Below are 21,477 nucleotides of genomic sequence, written 5' to 3'. Positions count from 1 at the left end.
GTTTTCGGCGAAAGAGTCTACAAAAACTAGTGGAGCTAGAGGAAGGATGTTTCGGCCAAGCAGTGAATCGAAATTAGAATCTACATACGAAGTATACGGTGGGGGATTTGAAGGCACTTGTTTTGATTATGGTAAGATCGTTGGCAAAGAAAACCAAGAAGAAGAAGAAGTTGTAGAAGTAGCATCTGACGAAGAAGAAGACGATGAATTTTCAAGTCGATTTGATTTTTTCGACGACTCCGATGGTGAATCATCTGATGACGAGCAATTTTCTGTATTGGGCGAGCCTCAGAGTAAAGAAGAGGAAGACCCACCTACTCCGCCTCCTCAGAAGAAAGCTCATAAAGATGATAACTTTGCCGGATCGAAGATGAATCCGGAGGCTATTAGGTTGGAGGTGTCAACGCTAAAAATTGCTGTAGGACAAAGATACAGGAGCAAAAAGGAGTTCAGGAATCATGTGAAACTTATTTCGGTTAGGGATGGATTTGATTTTAATGTACCGGTATCAAATCCAAGACAGGTGGTTTTTAGGTGCTGGGTTGAAGGATGTCTTTGGAGAGTTCGTGCATCTGTACAAGGGGATGACCCGGATTTTCATGTTCGTCTATACGATTGAGAACACACATGTTCTGTGACGGAACGTTCTATTAGATCCCACCAATCAACAGCTGATGTATTGGCAGGTCTATACAGGGACTATCTTGGTGATCTTGGTCCCGATGTTAAACCTAAAAGTGTTAGAGTCATTTTCAATAAGCAATTTAGTTTAAAGGTAATAACTATGTTTCGACTGACTTATTGATAATAATGGCTGACTTATATGTATGTATAGGCTGAGTTATTTACATGTTACGGCTGATTTATTGATTATTTACGGCTGACTTATTCGAATGTATCGGCTGAGTTATCTATATTTTATGGCTGATTTATTAATTTGTTTGGTGTCAACAGATGAGTTATTTGAAGGCATATCGAACGCTGTTGAATGCAAGGCTGATCGATCAGGGAACTCCTGAGGATAGTTTTAGCGAGTTGCCTTCTTACATATATAAGTTAAGAAGGGAAAATCCGGGTACAGTCACGCGTCTTCAAATAGATGATGAAAACAGAATCAAATATGTTTTTATTGCTTTTGGTGCGAGTATTGCTGGGTTTGCTTTCATGCGCAAAGTTGGTGTTGTCGACGGAACGTTTCTCCATGGTAGTTACAAAGGGACACTTCTAACAGCTCTAGCTCATGATGGTAACTTTCAAATTTTCCCATTAGCTTTCGCTGTTGTTGATACTGAAAATGATGAATCTTGGCGTTGGTTTTTACACAACTCAAAATTGCCATTCCTGACGAAAAGGATCTTGCGATAATCTCCGACAGACATAAGTCAATAGGGAAAGCGATTGGTCAAGTGTATCCGTTGGCTTCGCGTGGAATTTGCACTTACCATTTGTATAAGAACATTTTGGTGAAGTTCAAAGGAAAACATTTGTTCCCTCTGGTGAAAAAAGCGGCAAGGTGTTTTAGGCTGTCTGATTTTAATGAGGCTTTCAATGAGATTGAAGCACGTCATCCCGAACTACATGGATACCTCCAACGAGCTGGTGTCCGAATGTGGATGCGTGTTCATTTCACGGGTGAAAGGTACAATCTAATGACAACGAATATTGCAGAATCAATAAACCATGCACTGTCAAATGCTAGAAGTCTTCCCATAGTTCGACTGTTAGAATCGATACGGAATATGATGACCAGATGGTTTTCTGAACGGAGACAGGATGCGAAATCGCAGCTAACAACGCTCACTCGAGGTGTTAAGAAACTGTTACAGGTAAGTTTACATAACTCAGCCATAACAGCTTTCATATATCAGCCGTAACTGTTTCCATATATCAGCCAATACCATTATAGTTTCCATAAATCAACCATAATTGTTTTCATAACTCAACCGTCGTTGTTTTCATAATTCAGCCTAAAACGTTTTTTTTTGTTCTACTCCCTACTAGGACCGTGTCACCGCAGCAAGACTTATGGAGGTACTAACGATTGATGTTGTACGTGTGCAAGTGATATATGGATTATCTTTGCATGTTGTAAATTTGGAACTATTAAAATGCACATGCCGTCGTTTCGACCACGAGAAAATACCATGCATCCATGCAATCGCAGCTGGAGAGCATATGGATGTGTCTCGTATATCCATGTGCGATCCGAAATTTAGGAGTGTCGATTTGGTTAACGGATGGGCTGGTTCAATCATGCCTCCAGATGAATCATTCCCTGCTCCTGAAGTTGTGGATAATCAGAAGTGCTTGCCTCTGATTGTTGTGAACCAGCCAGGAAGGCCCAAGAAGCGTAGGATTAAATCATCTTTGGAAGTTGCCATTGAAAATAAACGCCCTAGGAAGCAACCAGCATGTTCGCGATGTAAGCAAGTAGGGCACAATGTGAAAACTTGTCGGATGCAGTTAGGGAGATTTGTTTTATTTTGTGTAATAACTCACCGTCAAGTCGTATAAACCAGTCGTTTGCTCTCAGATTGTTGATAACTCAGCCGTCAAGTCATATATATCAGCTATCTACTTTCAGATTGTTTCGTGTGATAACTCAGCTATTACTTACTATAACTCAGCCATCAACGAGACCTTTCGTTTTCCCGTAAAACTATAACTCAGCTGTTAAGCAATATTTTGGCGGGAAACCGTAAGTTAACCTAATAAACACGACCTTTCTTTTTATAACTCAGCCATTATAGATTGTTCATTTTGATAACTCAGCCGTTATTCACTATTCAGTCGTCACATGAATCGACGTGACCTTTCGTTTTTCCCGTAAAACTATAACTCAGCCGTTACTTTATTATAATTCAGCCTCAAAGTGAGAGTAGATACTAAAATGTGGAAGCATAAAAGGTGGATACATAGAACATATTAAAGTAAAACTAGAAATCACTGCTGGAAACCCTAAAGGATCTCAAAGACTTTGAGAGACAACCACAAAAGATAACAGTTTTTGCACATGATTTCATAGTCTCCATAGCGGAGAGAATGGAAACCATAATCCAAACAACACATCACATCACAAGCGGGTGAAGGGAGTAACGGGCTGTTAGGATAGCGATGGGTGGCTGGGTATGAGTTTTTCCGGGTCATCTTATAACGAGATAACTCAAACAGAAAATCATTACCGGTTACCATGGCACCCGAAGACATCAGAGGATAATGATGTGCATCAAACAGCTGGAGGTAATGGACGACCATAACCTCATTCCCTTGACAAATACTTAGTATCCCACATGCTAAGGTGGCATTAGCATCGGCCGGTACAATAGGACTGAGAATATCAATCCCACGTTGGATATCTCTATCCACAGCCACAACCCTTAGCCCTTCATAGTAAATGGCAATGGGGTTGCCGGCGTCAAAGCATCTGACGAAGAAAGGCCTGTACCGCCCTTCAATTTGGAGGCCACCATCAGGGGCATTTGATGTGTTGATTTCCGATGGATCAGTACAAAGGCACTAGATAGCAGCTGTCTTCAGAACTTCTTTACTGTATACTGCATTTTTTCCCCTACGACCAGCCCTTAGAATAGAACCAAGTGACCACCATCGATCTTCTGCATAAAGGGAAACGATTTTTATGAAAACATCGTCGGGGAGATCCGGCATCTTGGGTGCTCGAGCGGACATAGTGTCGTAAAAATAATTTTATTCTAGTTTGTAGTTGAGAGGTAATAGACTAAAGAAACAGGAATATTATAACTAAGTCACTTGGTTCTATTTGTAGTTGAGAGGTAATAAATAGACTAATAATTTTATTGTTAAGCAATATTTTGGCGGGAAACCATAAGTTAATCCTTTCGTTGTCCCGTAAATTTTATAACTCAGCCGTGAAGTCATATATATCAGCCATCTACTTCCAGATTATTCCTAGTGATAACTCAGCCATTACTTACTATAAATCAGCCATGACATGAATCGACGAGACCTTTCGTTTTTCCGTAAAACTATAACTCAGCCGGTAAGCAATATTTTGGTGGGAAAGCATAAGTTACCCTAATAATAGACGCGACCTTTCGTTTTCCTATTGTTTTCTCTTTATATTCATATAATTCATTGTATCGTTTCGGTTTCTTCTTCTCCACTCATTGCACCTATAAATATTGCATCTTCGTCGAACAGTTCACCTTCAAATCTCATCTATCATTATATTGCATTTCCTTCGATCGTTGCACATGTAAGTCTCCTCTCCTTTCCCTCTCAATCTATTGCATATGTTCCGATCATTGCACCTATCAGTTGGTGACAGTTGTTTTTATTTTGATAGTCGAGCTATAGACGGAGAGGGTTCCAGCAGACGTGAAAAACGCAAGGCAGAGTGCGTAGACGAAGACAATCAGGCGTCCATCCGCATGGCCGGCTCAGGTTCCAGTAAACGTAAAAGAAATGCAGATTTCGAGCGGGAAGAGGAAGCACTATTAGCCGTGTGTGAAGCTTTTACTCAGACGAGAGTTGCGGCCGAGGCAGAGACAAAAGATAGCTATGCAGCTATTCCGCATATGATGGATGATCATATGCAGAAGAAGGAAGAGAAGACCGCCCTCGAGCATCAAGTGGAACTAATCGACGCTCAAATATCCCAACTGAATCAAATCTTGGGTGGAGAACTTGTCGACTTAGAGACAGAGCATAAGAGGTTTGAGGTTTTGAGAGAGATTGCGGAGGCTGATGTCGAACAGTATTTGGTTCCTCCTCCTCTTGATTGGGAGAAACTAAAAGTTCCTGGTTCCTCCTCCTCTTAATCGGTTTTAAAAACCATCTTCCATTGTACTGTCGTCTCGTCTTCTTTATGAACTCTGAACTTAACTTTTTTTCTTTTGATTTCTTTTTGTAATGTTTAATATTAATAGAATATAATTGGTATTACGATATCTCAGCCATTACGGATTTATAAATCACTATAATTCAGTCGTGACATGAATCACTATAACCGTTTTCCCGTAAGTTTTATATCAGCCGTCAAGTCTTATATATCAGCCATAACTCACAATAACTCAGCCGTCAAGTGACCTTTCGTTTTCCCCGTAAATATTATAACTCAGCCGTGAAGTCATATTTATCAGCCGTAAATGTTTTTTGTGATAACTCAGCCATAACTCACTATAACTCAGCCGTCACATGACCTTTCGTTTTCCTGGAAATATATTTGACTCTCTTTCAACTCACATATGTTTGACTCTCTTTACATCTCACATCGACTTTGCTGAAGAATTGCCATTAAATTGCCATTAAATTTCCATTAAATTCGAATTAATTACATTCAGTTCGGCAATTCGCCAAAATGAAAAAAAATAAAAATAAAAAGCGACAAACGTCCTATCAGCGAACTAGTTCCCATGTGAAGGCTAATCACGAGTCTTCTGATCTCGGCACAAACTGATTCCCATCACTAGCATTCTGGACGGTCCTGTAGTCTCAGAATGGGAGTCGGACCGGATAGATCGGACTCCAACGGTTCTTCCACCACCAGCTTGCTCAGATCAGATCGCAAGATCTGACGATCCCACCTTAAGGCTTCAAGCCTTTCCATCGGCACTTCGGAGCCCTTGGACACCATCTCCTCCAGGAAGGCACATGGACCTTCTATGGCATGGCTTTCGCGGAAGAAATGATCCGTTGATTCCAAGTAGTTGATGTACTGCCTCAGCCTCTCCACGCTAGCTCGGTAGGCCCAGAGGTCCATGATGCGCGGAAAGTCAGACTCTCCCAAAGGTTCGTAATCACCTTCGGGTAAGTTGGGCACCACCATACGGGAGACCTGTTCTTCGCATGAGGCATGCTCAGCAAGTAGTCATGCGCCACTTCGCCAGAAAGAAACCTTCGGCGATGAGCTCATCCAAGACTCGGATAGTCCCTTCCAATCGGCAGAGCCGATAGACTTGCTCGAGTTTAAGACGAAGAGCTTTGATATACGCGCCTAGTCTCTTGCGGCGAGCTCGGTACATCCGGAGTTTCATTTGCAAAGGATCCCCGGATGGCTCGACGACGTTGAAACTCGGAATGAGTTCACCGGATCGAGACGTCTCCGTCTCCTCTTGAGGGGGGGCATTATCCGACTCATTCGGATCAAAACCGCTAGCTCCAGCGGCTGTCCGTTCTTGGGCTTGTTTCAACCATGCAGATCGGGTAGTCACTGGCATCTTTGCTAGTTTCGTTTGAGTTTGGAATGCTCTGAACATTTCCAACCCTTCCCCTATTTATACTAAAACTTGGAACGCAACTCCGATCCTCTTCCACCAATCAGATTGCGGTAGGACTTTCGCTATGTCCCGAGAATGACTCTAAAAGACCGTGCAAACATTCAAACTCAGCCGTAGAGTCATATATCATCCATTTATTTGCTGATTGTTTATGGTGATAACTCAGCCATTACTCACTATAACTCAGTCGTTACATTTACATGACCTTTCGTTTTCCCGTAAATATTATAACTCAGCCGTAAAGCGATATTTTGGCGGGTCACCATAAGTTAACCTAATAATATACGAGACCTTTCGTTTTCCTATAAATATTATAACTCAGTCGTGACATTGAAATAAATCAGTCATTTATTTTTAGATTGTTTCTTGTGATAACTACGCCATCACGGTTTTATTAATCACTATAACTCTTCTGTCACATAATCTATCCGATTACAACAAAAAAAGGTCTTACTTAACAATCATCTTCTACGTTTTTTTACTATTCTCTTGACCATATTAAAGCTTACTCTCTCCGTTTCCGACTCCTTACGTATCTTTTCTTTCAGCTTCATCTTTATCCAAACGAGCTCTTTCGTAGTCTGAGTAGAAAGGTATAAGATGATAACTGGGTGGGTGGCCGGACGAGAACAAATTATCCCTAATCAAATATCAACAGTTGTTGCTATTCATGTTGTATAAACCGAGCCGATCACTAGCCGCCACTGATACGACGTCGCTACTTGGGAACCAAAAGGGTTGTGCATATTCATCTTTCAACGTTGTAATTTTAGCGTCTTCCACTTTAACCCAAGACTTTCTCAAATTGTTCTCCAAAACCCATAACTAAGCTCCGTTTCTTGATTCCGAATGTTGAGTAACACCTAGCTTTCCTTCATAGTTGACCAAGATGAGACTGCTATCGCATAATAGTACGTCCGGAACAGAGAAAATAGACCAAGTTTCAGTACGCATTCAGAACCAGATCACGTTGTTCTTCCTTGTTAACCAATGCACGAAACCGTATGCTGATACCAGTATAGCTTCTCTCGGGATAAACTCTGATAACTCGAAATCATTCAGTCGCTTCCACGCGAAGGAATCAGAATCGAAGACCTCACAGTTGTGAATATAGAAACCTTCCTTGGTCATCCATGTTCTTGGTTCAGAAACCCTAATGATCTTATACCGATATCGAGTTGCGATCATCAGATATCGAGTTTTAGGGTTTGGTATGATCCGGAACTGCTTTGTCTCAGGTTTACAAACGATGTACTCTGGTATCGTTTTCGCTCTTTTAAACCTATCACTGATACAGATCAAAATCCCATGATGTGTATCACAAGCTTTGATCTTTGCGTTGTTCTGAGGAAGAAACTGAAGCGAGATTTGGGTTTTATCTCATTTTTCTTCTTGTTCTGCTGCAACGCCGGGGACAAAACGAGGCCGATACCTAAACCATTTGTCCTCGTAATGAACAAAATAGCCGAAAACAGTGTTGGCTCTACGGAGATGATGATCGATAAATCTCAACTCGTAACTTTGTTTGTTGCAATCTTTGTTTTGTAGACGGAATCTTGCAATCTCCGTCGCTGAACAATGAGAGAGGATCTCTTGAATCACGTCTTGGTTCAACATCGCGCGTGGCCAGATAAAACCTTTGAGAGGATTGTTTCTTGTGATAACACAACCATAACATATTTATAAATCACTATAACTCATCCGTCACATGCATCGACGCGACTTTTCGTTTTCCCGTAAAACTAGTACAAGTCGTATAAATCAATCGTATGTTTTCAGATTGTTTCTTGTAATAACTCAGCCATATCTTACAATAACTCAGTCGTCACATGAATCGACGAGACCTTTCGTTTTCCTGTAAGTTTTATATCTCAGCTGTCAAGAACCGGTGCCAAAGGATCATAAATTCCAGCTCCAGGTACATAGTTCTTCCTCATGCACGTCAGTCCGTTGTCTCCAATATAAAGAAAAATTCTCGCTTGTGTAGCTTGTTGTGTATTCAATGCACTTCCATCCGGGGACAACATAACACTCTCCAGCCTTAAAGCTTTAATTCTATGAAGCCTAATCTTTTCCTCCTCATCATCCTCAGATTCAGGTTCAAGGACATCGTTTTCAGCCATTAACTCGGCTGTCATATCACATATATTGCTGTCAGCAGCGTTGGCACCAGCGTTTGCATCAGCTTTTGCACCAGCTTCGGCTTCTCCCTCATTCAAAACAGGTTCTACAAATTGCAACGGCTTCACGGCAGTAGGCTTAGTAGTCTTTCTACCTCTTCTCTTTTGCGGATTATCTCCAACTTTCTTTTCTGCCAACTCTTTGACCTTCTTTGCCGCCAACTCTTTGGCCTTCTTTGCAGCCGCCGCCTCATCTTTGGCCTTCTTTGCCGGAAACTCTGTAGCCTTCTTTGCATCTAATTCTTTGTCCTTCTTTGCATCTTTGGCATTTTTCCACGTGTTCAGCCGTTGATTTGGTTTCGTAGCAGTTGGAGACTTCTCAACAAAATTAAGAGGATCATCTTTATCAAACTCTTTATTCAGATTCCTACTGATCCCAGCCAAACCACTGCCATCTACCTGTATGACATAGCGAACATAATTCAGATAATGATAACTCAACCTAAACATCTTGGAAAATCAGCCATAAAATTAAGATAAATCAGACATTACCGGAAAACTGTTGACAGAGTAGTTTTCTTGCTTTTTTCCTGGAATGACTGGTGGACCTTTTGGTGTCTGTAGATTTTTCCGAAGGTATTCTGGTAACAGGCTCGTTATTTTGAAATTTGAACACGCATCATAAGTGTTTTGGTCAGTTTGCCCAACACCCATGGAAAGCACATGCTCTTTCATCTGTTTGAGTTCACTCTCAACAGATCCAAACCTGGTATCAATCCTTTCATTCATCCTCTTTTCTATTCTATCTCCAATCTTATTCTCTAGATCCAGAGCAATGTTTTTTTCAAAAGTGTCAAACCTTGAGGTTAAATTAGACACCAACTCAACGATAGTTGCAACCGACCCATCTTCTCCATCATCTTCCTCTTCACTAGCACACTGAAACAAATACATAAACCGTCGTAAACAAGCTAACGAAAGATTACATATAATATAAACACACTATACACCATATCACTTACCTTTATTCCTTTCTTCTTCTTCTTCCTCTTCTGTGCAGCTCCTTCACCAGATTCACCACCCTGACTGTTTGAAACGTCCACCTTCTGGACTGTCTGCTTTTTTGTGGGAGGAGATTCAGACTCAACATCTGTTTTAGCTTCTCGCTTTTTCTTCTTATCACTCCTCTTAACATCCCAAGAACCTTTTACAAACTTACCCTCATGTATGTCTTGGATAAGGCGATCAAGTGCAGGGTCATCTTCTTGACCTGGCCACGTATGAAATAGCTCGCTTACATCATCCTTCATAACAATTTTAGTCAAACGCAGCTGTAACATAAGAGATTATGAAACCCATCAGTAAGTTTTAACTCAACCATCACGAAACAATTAACTCCGCCATCTAAGACCATAAATCAGCCATCAAAGAACCATAACTCAGTCATAACAAAACCATAACTCATCCATAAATAAACCATAACTAAGCCATATAATACCATAAATCAGCCATCATTAAACCATAACTCAGCCATAAAAGAACAATAACTCAGCCACAACTCAGCACTTACTATACTAAATAATAACTCAGTCATAACAGCCGCTAATCACTCAACCACTGCTAAACCATATATCAGCCATCATTTAAATAATAATCAGCCAGTAACTATCAGTCTACCATAACACAATCAAAACCTTACCTCACCAAGCGCTTTGATCTCTTCAGCAATAACCGTTTCCATCGTTGAACGTGTACGGTTTCCACGCCATCGAAGCAACGGTATGGCATCATCTTCAGCTTATGCATTCCCAAACCGATCTCCAAAGCATTTGATGGACTCATATGCCCAAGCCTGTAACATGGGTGTAAACCCACTAAGGGTGTACGATTTCCCCGTAGGCGTCAACATCTTTATGCCATCAACATGGGCTTCAAATGCTGACTGATCCCATGGATAAGTCTTCATTGCTTCATCATCAAAAACTCTTTTGGCACTTTCATATGGAATTCTAGAGTTATGATGCAAACCATAAAGTTCAATGTGTTGAAGAAGCAACAGCCCCAACCATTTACGATGATTAGGGATTTTTCATCCCCGGCACACTTTTAATGCTTCCCTGAGTTCATTTAATGATGGACCTTCCCCACCAGACACTTGCAAAAGTCTGAAGAACGCTTTGTGTTCCTCTTCAAGTTCAACCCGTTCTGTCGGCATTGGGTCTATGTTTAACCCTGTGACATGAGAAAATTCATTCAACCCAAACCTGATAGGTTGACCACCGACCACAAACCAAAGCTCCTTCTTATGTACCCTTAACTGGTTACATAGTAGGAAATGTACAACCTTACCAGACCAGACGAATTGGCTATCAACTAGCTTGGAGATTATTCCAATAGGTACTTTCTTCGTTTAATCCCACGCATCCTGTCTTATTGATTCTCTAATCGTAGGGAAATCTTCCATCCTGAAATTGGTATTAATTTCTCTAAACTCTAGATTAGAGTTTCCTTCAGCATATAGTCTTGGGAGGTAATCTCTTGCTTGTTCTTCAGAAATAATCACCATCAACATCTGATAAATAATATAATTCATAAGTAAATCATAAAATAAATCAGCCATAACATAAAACAAACTCATACACAAAGCATAACATAACTCAGCCACAAATACATAACTCAGATCTAAAGCACAAAATAACTCACTCACCAATACAAAACTCAGCCGTAACTCAGCCACATCAACAAACAAATCAGCCATTGAATCGAATAGATCTAACAAATCAGCCGTAAACCCTAAAAGTAAATCAGCCATCAAATCGAATAGATCTAACAAACCAGCCGTCATTAGAGACGGCGACAATCAGCCGTAAATCATCGATAAAAACTCACATTCAGCCGGAAAACTCGAAACTAAACATTCGACACATATCGGAACGTTTAAACGAAGACGAAGACGACGAAGAGAGAGAGAGCGATGACGAAGAAAGAGAGTGCGACGACGAAGAAAGATAGTGCGACGACGAAGAGAGTGAGTGCGACGACGAATAGAGAGAGAGCGAACAAATACGACGTTAGATGACGGCGAGAGATTGACGGCGACAGAGTGGACAATGACAGGTGTGACCGGCGACGAGAGACGACGAAGAAGAGTTTTTTTTTTTTTAGTATTGGCGGTTTGTAAACAGTGAAAACTGTTCACTTTCCCTCTCTTTGATATAAACAAGAAAAAATAAATGTTGATCTGAAAAAAAACTGCTTAATGATATGTTAAATGATATCTGATGTGTATTTTAATTTGCTGATGTGTACTTTTTTTTTTCTGACTGAAATCGAAAAACAAAATCCAAGGGGTAAATTGTAATTATATCCGAGGCACTAAACATTTGCGTAATTTTCAAAAGATTTATAGTTATGAGTAATAAACCAACTTTTAGATAACATTTAAGAAATTCTTTCTTTATTATATTGGACCTAAACACGAGAATTAAAGATAATAAATGGGTCGAAAAGCTTGTGAATGTTCTTCTCCATAATACATTTCCATCATCTTGTTATGAGAACTATACTGTTATATTATATATATATATATATATATATATATATATATATATTTGCAAGTAAGTACGAACTTTGTGATCATGAAAAGACACTATAGTCATATAAATATATGATTAAATGTGGAGTATAAACTTTGGAGTATTAAATCTAATAGTAGGTAGAGCTGGTGAAAGATTGAAGGCAAGAATTGCACCGGATATATCCGAGGAGATTTTCATATTTACGTACCTAATTAATAATTTGAAACTGATTAGGCGATTCACAAATAAAATAATGTATTGGGGATCATCTATTTGAAATGAACTAAGAATAAACAAAACGAAAAGAGAGAAAAGCAAAGAGACACACATGCAAGCACGTGATGAGTGCATGTCTCGCAGAGTCTCACGCCATGCACAACATTTCATCATATCATCTTAATTTGCTTCGTTGACTCCCTCTGTCTCTCTATACCTTTTCCCATCAATACTCCTATCCTACTACATATATCTTTTAAATTTCATGGGCTGATGCCCACTAAGGTAAAATTATCCTCTTTTTTTTTCTTGGCCACTATGGTTTAATTATCTAGCAAGATTTATTTTACATGACTTAGAAATTGTAAGAATTAGATGAATACATGTGTATACACTCAAAAATCTTTCACATATGAAGTGTCGATATACTAGAGATAACCACCCTTTATAAGCAACCTTGCAATATGGCAATGGCTACGGCTAAGATATGTAAACGAATAACATATTGGTTAAGCAAGAGAATGATCTTCTGCTATGTAAGGTAACAATACCCAAGCCATGACGCAAGAACCATGCACATCCTGCTAGACTGTTATGTTGAGTTTATGAAACAACAAGGGTGTTACCAGAGCCGTGCCTATGTGTATTAAAATGAAACATTCGCCTACGGAGGCAGTCAAATGCATATTTTTATTTTATAAGAGTAAAATATGAAAGAATAATAATACTAGATGAAACCATGCATTTATAGTTAATGAGGAATTGTAAAATGGTAGCTAAACTAGAAATATGGAAAATAAGTTAGGATGACTACACACTAATCTCTTCATCTCTTCTTAATTGGAATATACGTAATTTAAGTTTTACATTTTGCTTCCTTCTATTTTTATTATATAAAAACTAATAAAAACAAATGAATAATCAATTGGTAAGTATACAATTCACTATAAATGCATGGTTTCATCCCTTTTTTTTTAAATCCCCGCCTAGCACCGATTACGCCCCATAAAATCGCTAGGTCCACCATCTCCGCCTCGATTAATGACTAATCCCCGCCTAGCATCGGTTATCCGATTAAACCGTCTAATCCGATTAATTCCCGCTTAATTTTGTATATACCGATTATTTTTGGATCCAAATATAAATCAAATATATATTTTTTTGTTATTTAAACATTTAAATTAAGAGTTTATGATGTTTTACAATAACTAATGTATAAACTTTTAATTAAAATCATAATTTTTTTCTTAAAATTATGTTTTTATGTGTTTACCGTAGTTTTAAAGACAATACTATAGTTTTATATTTTATTTGATATTTTTCTTTTCACATAAACAGAATTATACATATATTTAGTACTATATATTTTTAATTTACTATTAATTTAATAAAATAACTCTAAAACTAGTCTCCGATTAATTCCCGTTTAATCTCCGATTTTCTCTTTAGGCGCTAGGCCCACTCCAACCGCCCGACTAACGCCTAGCGATTTTTAAAACAGGGATTTCATCTAGTATTATTATTCTTTCATAATAAACAAAACATAATTTAAAATTTACAAATGATGCACCGATAGTTATTATAGATTAGAATCCATTTAAAATTATAGTTTTGTAATATTTTTGTATTTATTTGTAAGATAATATAATTAGTTTTTTAAGACATATTTTTATTACCATCTCTAGTCTCTATATCTCTACGCACGGCGGCTCTGAGTGTTACATCCCTATATAAGTAAAAGAGTAGTACACAAGTGTTTTCGGGTCGGGTCAATTTCACAATAATAACCCGAAATTAAGAGAGTCGGATTCGAGTTATAAATACCCGGTGTTCTGAATGGGTTATCGGATTTTCTCAAAAAAAATCATAAATGAGGTTTTCCAAAAAAATTAATCATAAATGAGAATGTCAATAAATTCTCCCAAAAATAAACAATAATAGTTACGATAATATATATATTGTTCCTACAATTTAGGAAACTAACAAATATACATAATTAATGTTTATTTAAAATTTATTATAATTATTAATATCAACAAACTTAACCCAAAAAAACAAACTGAATATAGCATATAACATAAATAGGAAAACTATATCGTCCAATATAAAATACTACAAGAAACATTCCTAAAAGAATCCTAACTGAATAACAAGATAATTGATTGCACAAATCAGTAACATCTCAATCTTTAGTAAATACTCTCTTTATCCTATCAAACCAAAACTTTTGCGTAATTTACTGAAAACAATTAGAAAATCAAATAAAATATTTTTCCCTAACTTATATAAAAAAAAATATGGTAAAGATTTAACTAGCTGCGCTATCCCGTAGTGCTATAAATATGAGGTCTACATCGGCTGGATTATTAATAGCTTCCTCTTCATTCTTTTTACGGTGCGAACGATTATGGTTGTTCCTCCTGCAATAATCTATTTAAAATCCATTTAAAACAAGCTAGAGGATTAAGTTAAGATCATTCATTCTTGGAGGCAATACACCACTCACTCTCGAGAGACCATTGAAATTGTTTTGCCTGATGCGTTTGTAAGATTATTAGTGATTAAGTTATTTATTTTATCTATATATTTTATTGTGATAAATCATTATTTTCTAAATCAATACGTGTTATTCATGTAGATGTCATTGGTTTAGGTGGTTAACATGAGTGAAATGAAAACACATGTCGTGGAGAACAAAATCAAAAAGAAAATCAAGATCAACAAGATCAAGGTACTAATGAGTTTTTGGTTTACTTTATCAAGTTATTATTCTTATTTCTTTGTTTATAATTACAACAGGTTTAAGAAATTTTTATCGTTGAGGCAACAAGCAAGAAGCAATGGAGCGAAGGAATTAAGTCTGGATGATGAGAATAAGGGAGAATGGCTACACAACAACAAAAAAAAACAACTATTGAACTAGAATAAATATTATCTTGAAGAAAATTATACTTAGAGTCTTAGACTATACTGTGTATATATATATTTTTGGTCAAATACTAATTAAGTGACACACAAGTTTTGTTTTAGTGGGTGTTATGGTTTTTGTAAATGAAAATTTTGTAATTCTCATCCTCAGTTTCTATTGTTATATGTCTATTATTCAAGTACAAAAACTAATAATACTATTAAATATTAACCAAATTCAACAATTAGTTTTTGTACAAGAATAATTGGTCATTTTTATTACTTTTTGTATTTGAAGTATTAGTTTTTTAAAATCATATTGTTTAACGAACTTCTAATTTAATTTCTTATATTAAACAATATATGTAAAAAAAATCCAACTATATTATGTACTAAATTACTCAATATACAATACAATGTCAAAGTAATTGTAACAAAATGTCAAATTAATTGTAACAAAATCTATTGTAAAGATGCTTTGATATATACACCCATGGTGGCTCGCGGGTTAGACGGGTTGTGTACTTTTGTGTTTTTTTCCGACATATGTTCTTCACTTGATATTAAATAGAATTGTTAGAATTCACATTACTCTATTAAATAGAATTGATATTAAAGAGAATTGTTATTCTCAATTGACACTAAATATATTATTGTAATATTAAATTACTAAATTACATTTTTAAGTGTTACAACAAATATTACTTATTTTTCTGTCATATTTATTTTAAATATACACGGGTTGATTTACAAAACTCACAATCATATGGTGAGTAAATTATGATTGATATTTCTACGAATACAATTTTTTTTGCGGGTTAGTTCATTATAATTGTTTCTCAGTTTTTTTCTCTTTCATTTTATCAAAACTCATCATCTACTTTTTTTTTCCTTTTATTATTTTATATAATCTCAATACATTTATATACACGTAATTCACTATAACGAAAAAAATATAGAATATTCTATTATGTTAATTCGCGCTCTGTAGCGCGGGTCTGATCCTAGTAACTTACATTTGAACTAATTCAATTCCGGGGGCTTGGATAGATACAGAGAAACCATTGAGACTAGAGGCCCTGATAGATAGCAAATAACCCATTAAGTTTCTTTGTTGGGCCATTAAAAGCCCATTAAGAAGCACCATTATCAAGAAATCCAAAATCTGAAAGGATGTGGCTATGTGGAAGCAGAGGCTGGCGCGTGCCTTATCTGCTTCTCTCTCTTCAGTGGTCTTAAATCTCTGTGTGATCCCACTTGTCATCCTCCTCCACAACATCAAAACCTCCGGACCGAAACCCTTTTATCATTTTTTTGGCTAAAGCTTTCGATGAATACATCAATGGCGTCCTCCTCCCTTTCCCCTGCTACTCAGGTTTTCATTCTTGATCATTCGAATCGAAACGATCGGGAGAATTTTCGAGTTTTAGGGATGATTTAGAGTAATGGGTTTTTAAAAAATTTGTTTTTTTTTTTTGGGGTGCAGCTTGGTTCGAGCAGAAGCGCTTTGATGGCGGCGATGTCGCGTGGGTTGTTCGTGAAGCCAACGAAGACGAATCATCAAATGGTAAGAAAGGAGAAGACTGGATTGAGAATTGCTTGTCAAGCGTCGAGTATTCCAGCAGACAGAGTTCCAGATATGGAAAAGAGAAAGCTTTTGAATCTTCTTCTTGTTGGAGCTCTTTCTCTCCCTACTGGCTATATGCTTGTCCCTTACGGTTCCTTCTTTGTTCCTCCTGGGTGAGTTCACCACTTTTACTCTGTTCCTCTCGATTTGGTTCTTGATTCTTTCTTTTGGAACATTTATTGCATCACTATGCGTCTTTGTTATTATGTTTTGTTTTGGTAAAGTTTACAAATTTTTAGTATATCTTTTGATCATTGACTGCATTAGGTTGAAAATCTAGAGACTCTTTGTATAGTGGTGAAGTTTGAATTTGCTTTTGTATGTTCCTAGCTTTTGGTTCAATCCAGTATGTAGCTATGAATCACTTGATGGCTTCTTTGGTTTTTCTCAGATGTGAGATTTTATAGAGAGTTTCTTTTAATTCGTTGTTTTTTATTCCAATCTCTACGTTTCTTTGAAAAATGTAGTACCGGAGGTGGAGGTGGTGGTACTCCAGCCAAGGATGCACTTGGAAACGATGTACTTGCAACGGAATGGCTTAAGACTCATGGTCCCGGTGACCGAACCCTCACCCAAGGATTAAAGGTAAATAAATAAATTCATTAGTACTATAAGAAGATGAACAAGATATTTAGCTTTCCTTGAAACACTACTTCAAGATCTCAACAAAAGTTCTTGCATCTCAATGTGTGTGGATTTTACGTTCTAGGGAGATCCGACTTACCTAGTTGTGGAGAACGACAAGACTCTAGCGACATACGGTATCAATGCAGTGTGCACTCATCTTGGATGTGTTGTGCCATGGAACAAAGCTGAGAACAAGTTTCTATGTCCTTGCCATGGTTCCCAATACAACGCCCAAGGCAGAGTCGTTAGAGGTCCAGCGCCGTTGGTAAGTCAAAAATGAACCACATTTCTCTCTTTCTGCGTATCTCTAAAGTGAACCTTCTAAACTAAACTTATTTTCATGGAACAGTCGCTAGCGTTGGCTCACGCTGACATAGATGATACTGGGAAGGTTCTTTTTGTTCCATGGGTGGAAACTGACTTCAGGACCGGTGATGCTCCATGGTGGTCTTAAGTTAAGACTCTTCAACAAATCTTCAACAAGAGAAGAAGAAAGATTTGCTCTTTTTGTGTAAGACTTGTTCGGCTGTTCTTATAATGTAAAAGCTGTCTGTAATCATACATTTCTTGGCATTACTCTGTGAATTCTTGCCTCTTATATGAAATAATATGTTCAGTCACTTCCCCAAGTTTCTTGTTTAATTTCACTCTTTCTTTTTTACTCAAACATATTACACTTGTATCAATACTACTGGGAACACAAGACTTGTTCCTCGGCCTCAATACATGACTGAATTTCATTGGCTTTTAGAGTGACTTTGGGTGCAATTTAATGTTTGTTACGATAATGAAATAACTTAATAGTTACAGATACATAAATACTTTACTGTGTAGTTACACAAAAGCCCGTATAGCTCAGTGGTAGAGCGTCAGTCTTGTAAACTGAAGGTCCGTAGTTCGATCCTGCGTGTGGGCACTTAATCCATTGCTTTATTATGTCTTGGCTCAATTTTGCTCACCATTCTCTTTGTTATAATTTGTTTTTTTTTTGTTCATAACACACGGGATGATTAAAGTGAGAATTTGAACATATATCATTAAACCGGGGTATTAATAAATTATTATCTATCGTTGAAAAATCTTATTTTGTATAAATATACTCAAAAGACTTCACATAGTTGGGACAGTATCACATACTGGCTAACCACTCCAAAGTCCAAAGGATTTGGTCTTTTGCAAGCTGTTTGGATAAGTTAAGTTTAAAATATTTAGAACTATGGGAAATTATAGTAGTACCTTGGTTCGAAATTGATGTTTAGGATCTTTGTTTGTTCGGCTATGGAAAACGTTTGTAAATTTATACTTAGACTATTTAATGATAATTATGAATTAACTAAAAATACAATTTTATTGAACCGATCAACTTTTTTACAAGACTTCGATGGTACAAATGCCACAAGGCTCCTTTGAAAGAAGCAACATTTCCTCTCAACCAACAATAAGACAAATCTCTCTCTATCTCTCCTATTTTTGTCCGTATTTACATGTTATTACCTCGAGCTTTTGGCTAAGATTTTTCACCAATTCTCTTAAACATTCTCCTTAGTTTCTGAAACTACCCTCATCGGGTCTCCAAGAGGCCAAGAAAGGACCTCTTTCTCGGCTTCTCGGAGTCTCATCATTCTCTTTTTTCCACATTTTCTTCCTCCACACGCCACCTCCAAAACAAAAACCTCTAATTTTTTTTTTTCAAAAACAAATGGATTCCACGGAGATAAAACGTGTGTTCCAAATGTTCGATAAGGACGGAGACGGAAAGATCACTACAAAGGAGCTCAGCGAGTCATTAAAGAACCTCGGGATCATGATACCCGAAAGCGAGCTAACGCAGATTATCCAAAAGATCGATGTTAATGGTGACGGTTGTGTTGACATTGAAGAGTTTGGAGAGCTTTACAAGACGATAATGGTCGGAGACGAGGACGAGGTAGGAGAAGAAGATATGAAGGAAGCGTTCAACGTGTTTGATCGGAACGGAGACGGGTTTATCACGGTGGAAGAATTGAAAGCGGTTCTATCTTCCTTGGGACTCAAGCAAGGTAAGACCTTGGAGGAATGTAGGAAGATGATAATGCAAGTGGACGTTGACGGTGATGGTAGGGTTAATTACATGGAGTTTAGACAAATGATGAAAAAGGGTCGCTTTTTTAGCTCAGTGAGCTGATATTAACTTTTCACTTTTTTTTTTTTAAGTTTCTTTTGTTTTTAATTTTTGTTAATTTATATAACCATTTGCGGTCTGGAAAGAAGATCATAAACGAAATATATCATTGTTTAGACTTGCAAGATAACATTGTAAAAAACTGTAGATGCGTCTGTTTATAACGTGATGAGTGATGATGCTTTCTTCAACATTAATTTTGTTTATTTTCAGAAATAACGTTTGATACGATAAAACGATTGAGGAGTATGTTACTATGACATTTTTTATTTGAAATTCATATACGACAGGTTGGATTCAATCAATAAGTCTTAGAGTCTGACCGTTTACAGAGGTCTTTATAAAAAATGTTGGAATTGCCATTATTGGACGATACTAATTAGTATTACAATTTTCATATCGAAGTCATGTTTGTTTTCCTCGGGCAAACTCGCTAGTTATGGTGATGAGTCTTTTAAGACAAAGAAATTTCGGTAGAGCCATCCATAATTTGCTATGTTTTGGTGCAAGGTTAACAATACATAGCTATTAGAACACGGGCGAACTTAAGATCACTAAACATGTATTCACACTAAAACAATCCCAAAAAAAAAAAAAAACAAGATATAGAAAATAAAGCCTCAGTAAGAATCCATAAAGCTTCATAGAAATTGCAGTTTCTGCCAAGGGGTTCTCCCTGAAAACAGGGTCTCAGCTCCACTGCACCTCGCTAATAAGATTAGATCATCATCGGCAACCAATTTAAATCCAAAAAAAACATGACTCTCTTTACTAAAAACATATTTAGTGTTCATGTTTGTTTCAGCAAGTAATGTCAACCGTTACTTGGTTGACATTAACATGTCGTCGTTGGTTAGACAAATAAACTTCAAGACAATTTAAGAGAGGGAATACTCAGACAGCCAAGGGTAGTTTCTTCAAATTCTGGGTGAAGAGCCCAGATCTGAAACTCTAGTCCACGAAATATTCGTTTCGTCACCAAATCCCCACCTCTTTACATATTTAATTTACTTATTAACCACTAAATTGAGAATAGTTCACCGTTACATGGTCCATAGACAATATTTAGATTCTCCAATCTCCATAGTAAATGAACGGTTAGACCAATGGAATTTCCCGATAGCATAGAATTGAAACTAAGATCACTAAAACATGTAGTAACAATAAAACAAAACCCAAAACAAAAGGATTTTAGAAGAAAAAAAGCCTCAGTAAGAATCCATATAGCTTCATAGAAATTACAGTTTCTGCCAAGGGGTTCTCCCTGAAAACAGGGTCTCAGCTCCACTGCACCTCGCTAATTAGATTATATCATCATAGGCAAACAATATATAAAGAACATAAAAGAAAAACAAACATAAAGAGCTCAGATTAATATACAGCTTCTTCTATCAAGAATTTTCTGAAGCAGAACTGGCGTAAAGCTGTTCGATTTAATCATCAGTGCTCTCTCCAAAACCAAACAACAAACACAAATCAATACAAAACACGTTTTAGAGGCTCATATTAAGAAATTCAACCATTGTTTACCGTATGTACTTCATAGACCAAAATCTCAGAAGCGCGGATAATTTTGTAATCATAGCCCCCCACAATAACAACTAATCAATCAAACAAATAACGAATCAAAATTATATATATAGACATTGCTTTGACACAGTTAAGCCGGATTCAAAAAAACAAGACAGAACTGCAACACGAATGACATCAATCTAGCAGGAGCTTTGGGGCTTATGTCTTCATGTAATTATATTACTCAGAGTAGCCCGGGGGCTCCTGCTAATCGCTATAATAATAAATCAATAAACCTAAATCTAAGTAAATAAAAAAACACTGAAGAACCCTAATTTACAATTCGATCGTGTGAGTGTGAGGTTGTGAATGATTTGATTAGGATTCATTCAACGCGGCTGTTATATAGAGGTTTCAGTTTCAAAACCCTTAGCCCTAAAACACCGTCTCCTAAAAGTCGAAATTACCCCCC

At 37.2% G+C, this 21,477-nt stretch overlaps 2 protein-coding genes and 5 non-coding genes across 7 annotated transcripts; 3 read left to right on the top strand and 4 right to left on the bottom strand.

The window, feature by feature from the left end:
• The first annotated feature begins 16,382 nt into the window (after positions 1-16,382).
• On the top strand, positions 16,383-17,961 carry LOC104707757 (cytochrome b6-f complex iron-sulfur subunit, chloroplastic). Its single transcript, XM_010424176.2, has 5 exons — positions 16,383-16,453; positions 16,565-16,818; positions 17,173-17,290; positions 17,415-17,597; positions 17,682-17,961. Exons 1-5 carry the CDS (start codon positions 16,409-16,411, stop codon positions 17,784-17,786), a joined length of 705 nt encoding a protein of 234 aa, XP_010422478.1. The 5' UTR covers positions 16,383-16,408; the 3' UTR covers positions 17,787-17,961.
• A 215-nt stretch (positions 17,962-18,176) lies between these two features.
• TRNAT-UGU (transfer RNA threonine (anticodon UGU)) lies at positions 18,177-18,248 on the top strand. The gene has a single exon. It is a non-coding gene; the product is annotated as a tRNA-Thr (tRNA).
• Positions 18,249-18,771: 523 nt separating this feature from the next.
• Positions 18,772-19,690, top strand: LOC104707756 (calmodulin-like protein 6). Its single transcript, XM_010424175.3, has one exon. The coding sequence runs from the start codon at positions 19,032-19,034 to the stop codon at positions 19,494-19,496; it is 465 nt and encodes a 154-aa protein (XP_010422477.1). The 5' UTR covers positions 18,772-19,031; the 3' UTR covers positions 19,497-19,690.
• Positions 19,691-20,379: 689 nt separating this feature from the next.
• Positions 20,380-20,481, bottom strand: LOC147940395 (small nucleolar RNA Z157/R69/R10). Its single transcript, XR_015564916.1, has one exon. It is a non-coding gene; the product is annotated as a small nucleolar RNA Z157/R69/R10 (small nucleolar RNA).
• Positions 20,482-20,852: 371 nt separating this feature from the next.
• Positions 20,853-20,945, bottom strand: LOC147940394 (small nucleolar RNA Z223). The gene has a single exon (XR_015564940.1). It is a non-coding gene; the product is annotated as a small nucleolar RNA Z223 (small nucleolar RNA).
• A 45-nt stretch (positions 20,946-20,990) lies between these two features.
• Positions 20,991-21,081, bottom strand: LOC147940393 (small nucleolar RNA U36a). The gene has a single exon (XR_015564928.1). It is a non-coding gene; the product is annotated as a small nucleolar RNA U36a (small nucleolar RNA).
• A 47-nt stretch (positions 21,082-21,128) lies between these two features.
• Positions 21,129-21,275, bottom strand: LOC147940392 (small nucleolar RNA snoR134). The gene has a single exon (XR_015564926.1). It is a non-coding gene; the product is annotated as a small nucleolar RNA snoR134 (small nucleolar RNA).
• Positions 21,276-21,477: the final 202 nt, after the last annotated feature.

The sequence above is a fragment of the Camelina sativa genome, chromosome 8, assembly GCF_030686135.1.
Source record: "Camelina sativa cultivar CO46 ecotype springtype chromosome 8, ASM3068613v1".
In the NCBI taxonomy this organism is placed as follows: Eukaryota; Viridiplantae; Streptophyta; class Magnoliopsida; order Brassicales; family Brassicaceae; genus Camelina; species Camelina sativa.
The sequence above is the reverse complement of the archived record's forward strand: the minus strand, read 5'-3'. Positions and strand labels throughout refer to the sequence as shown.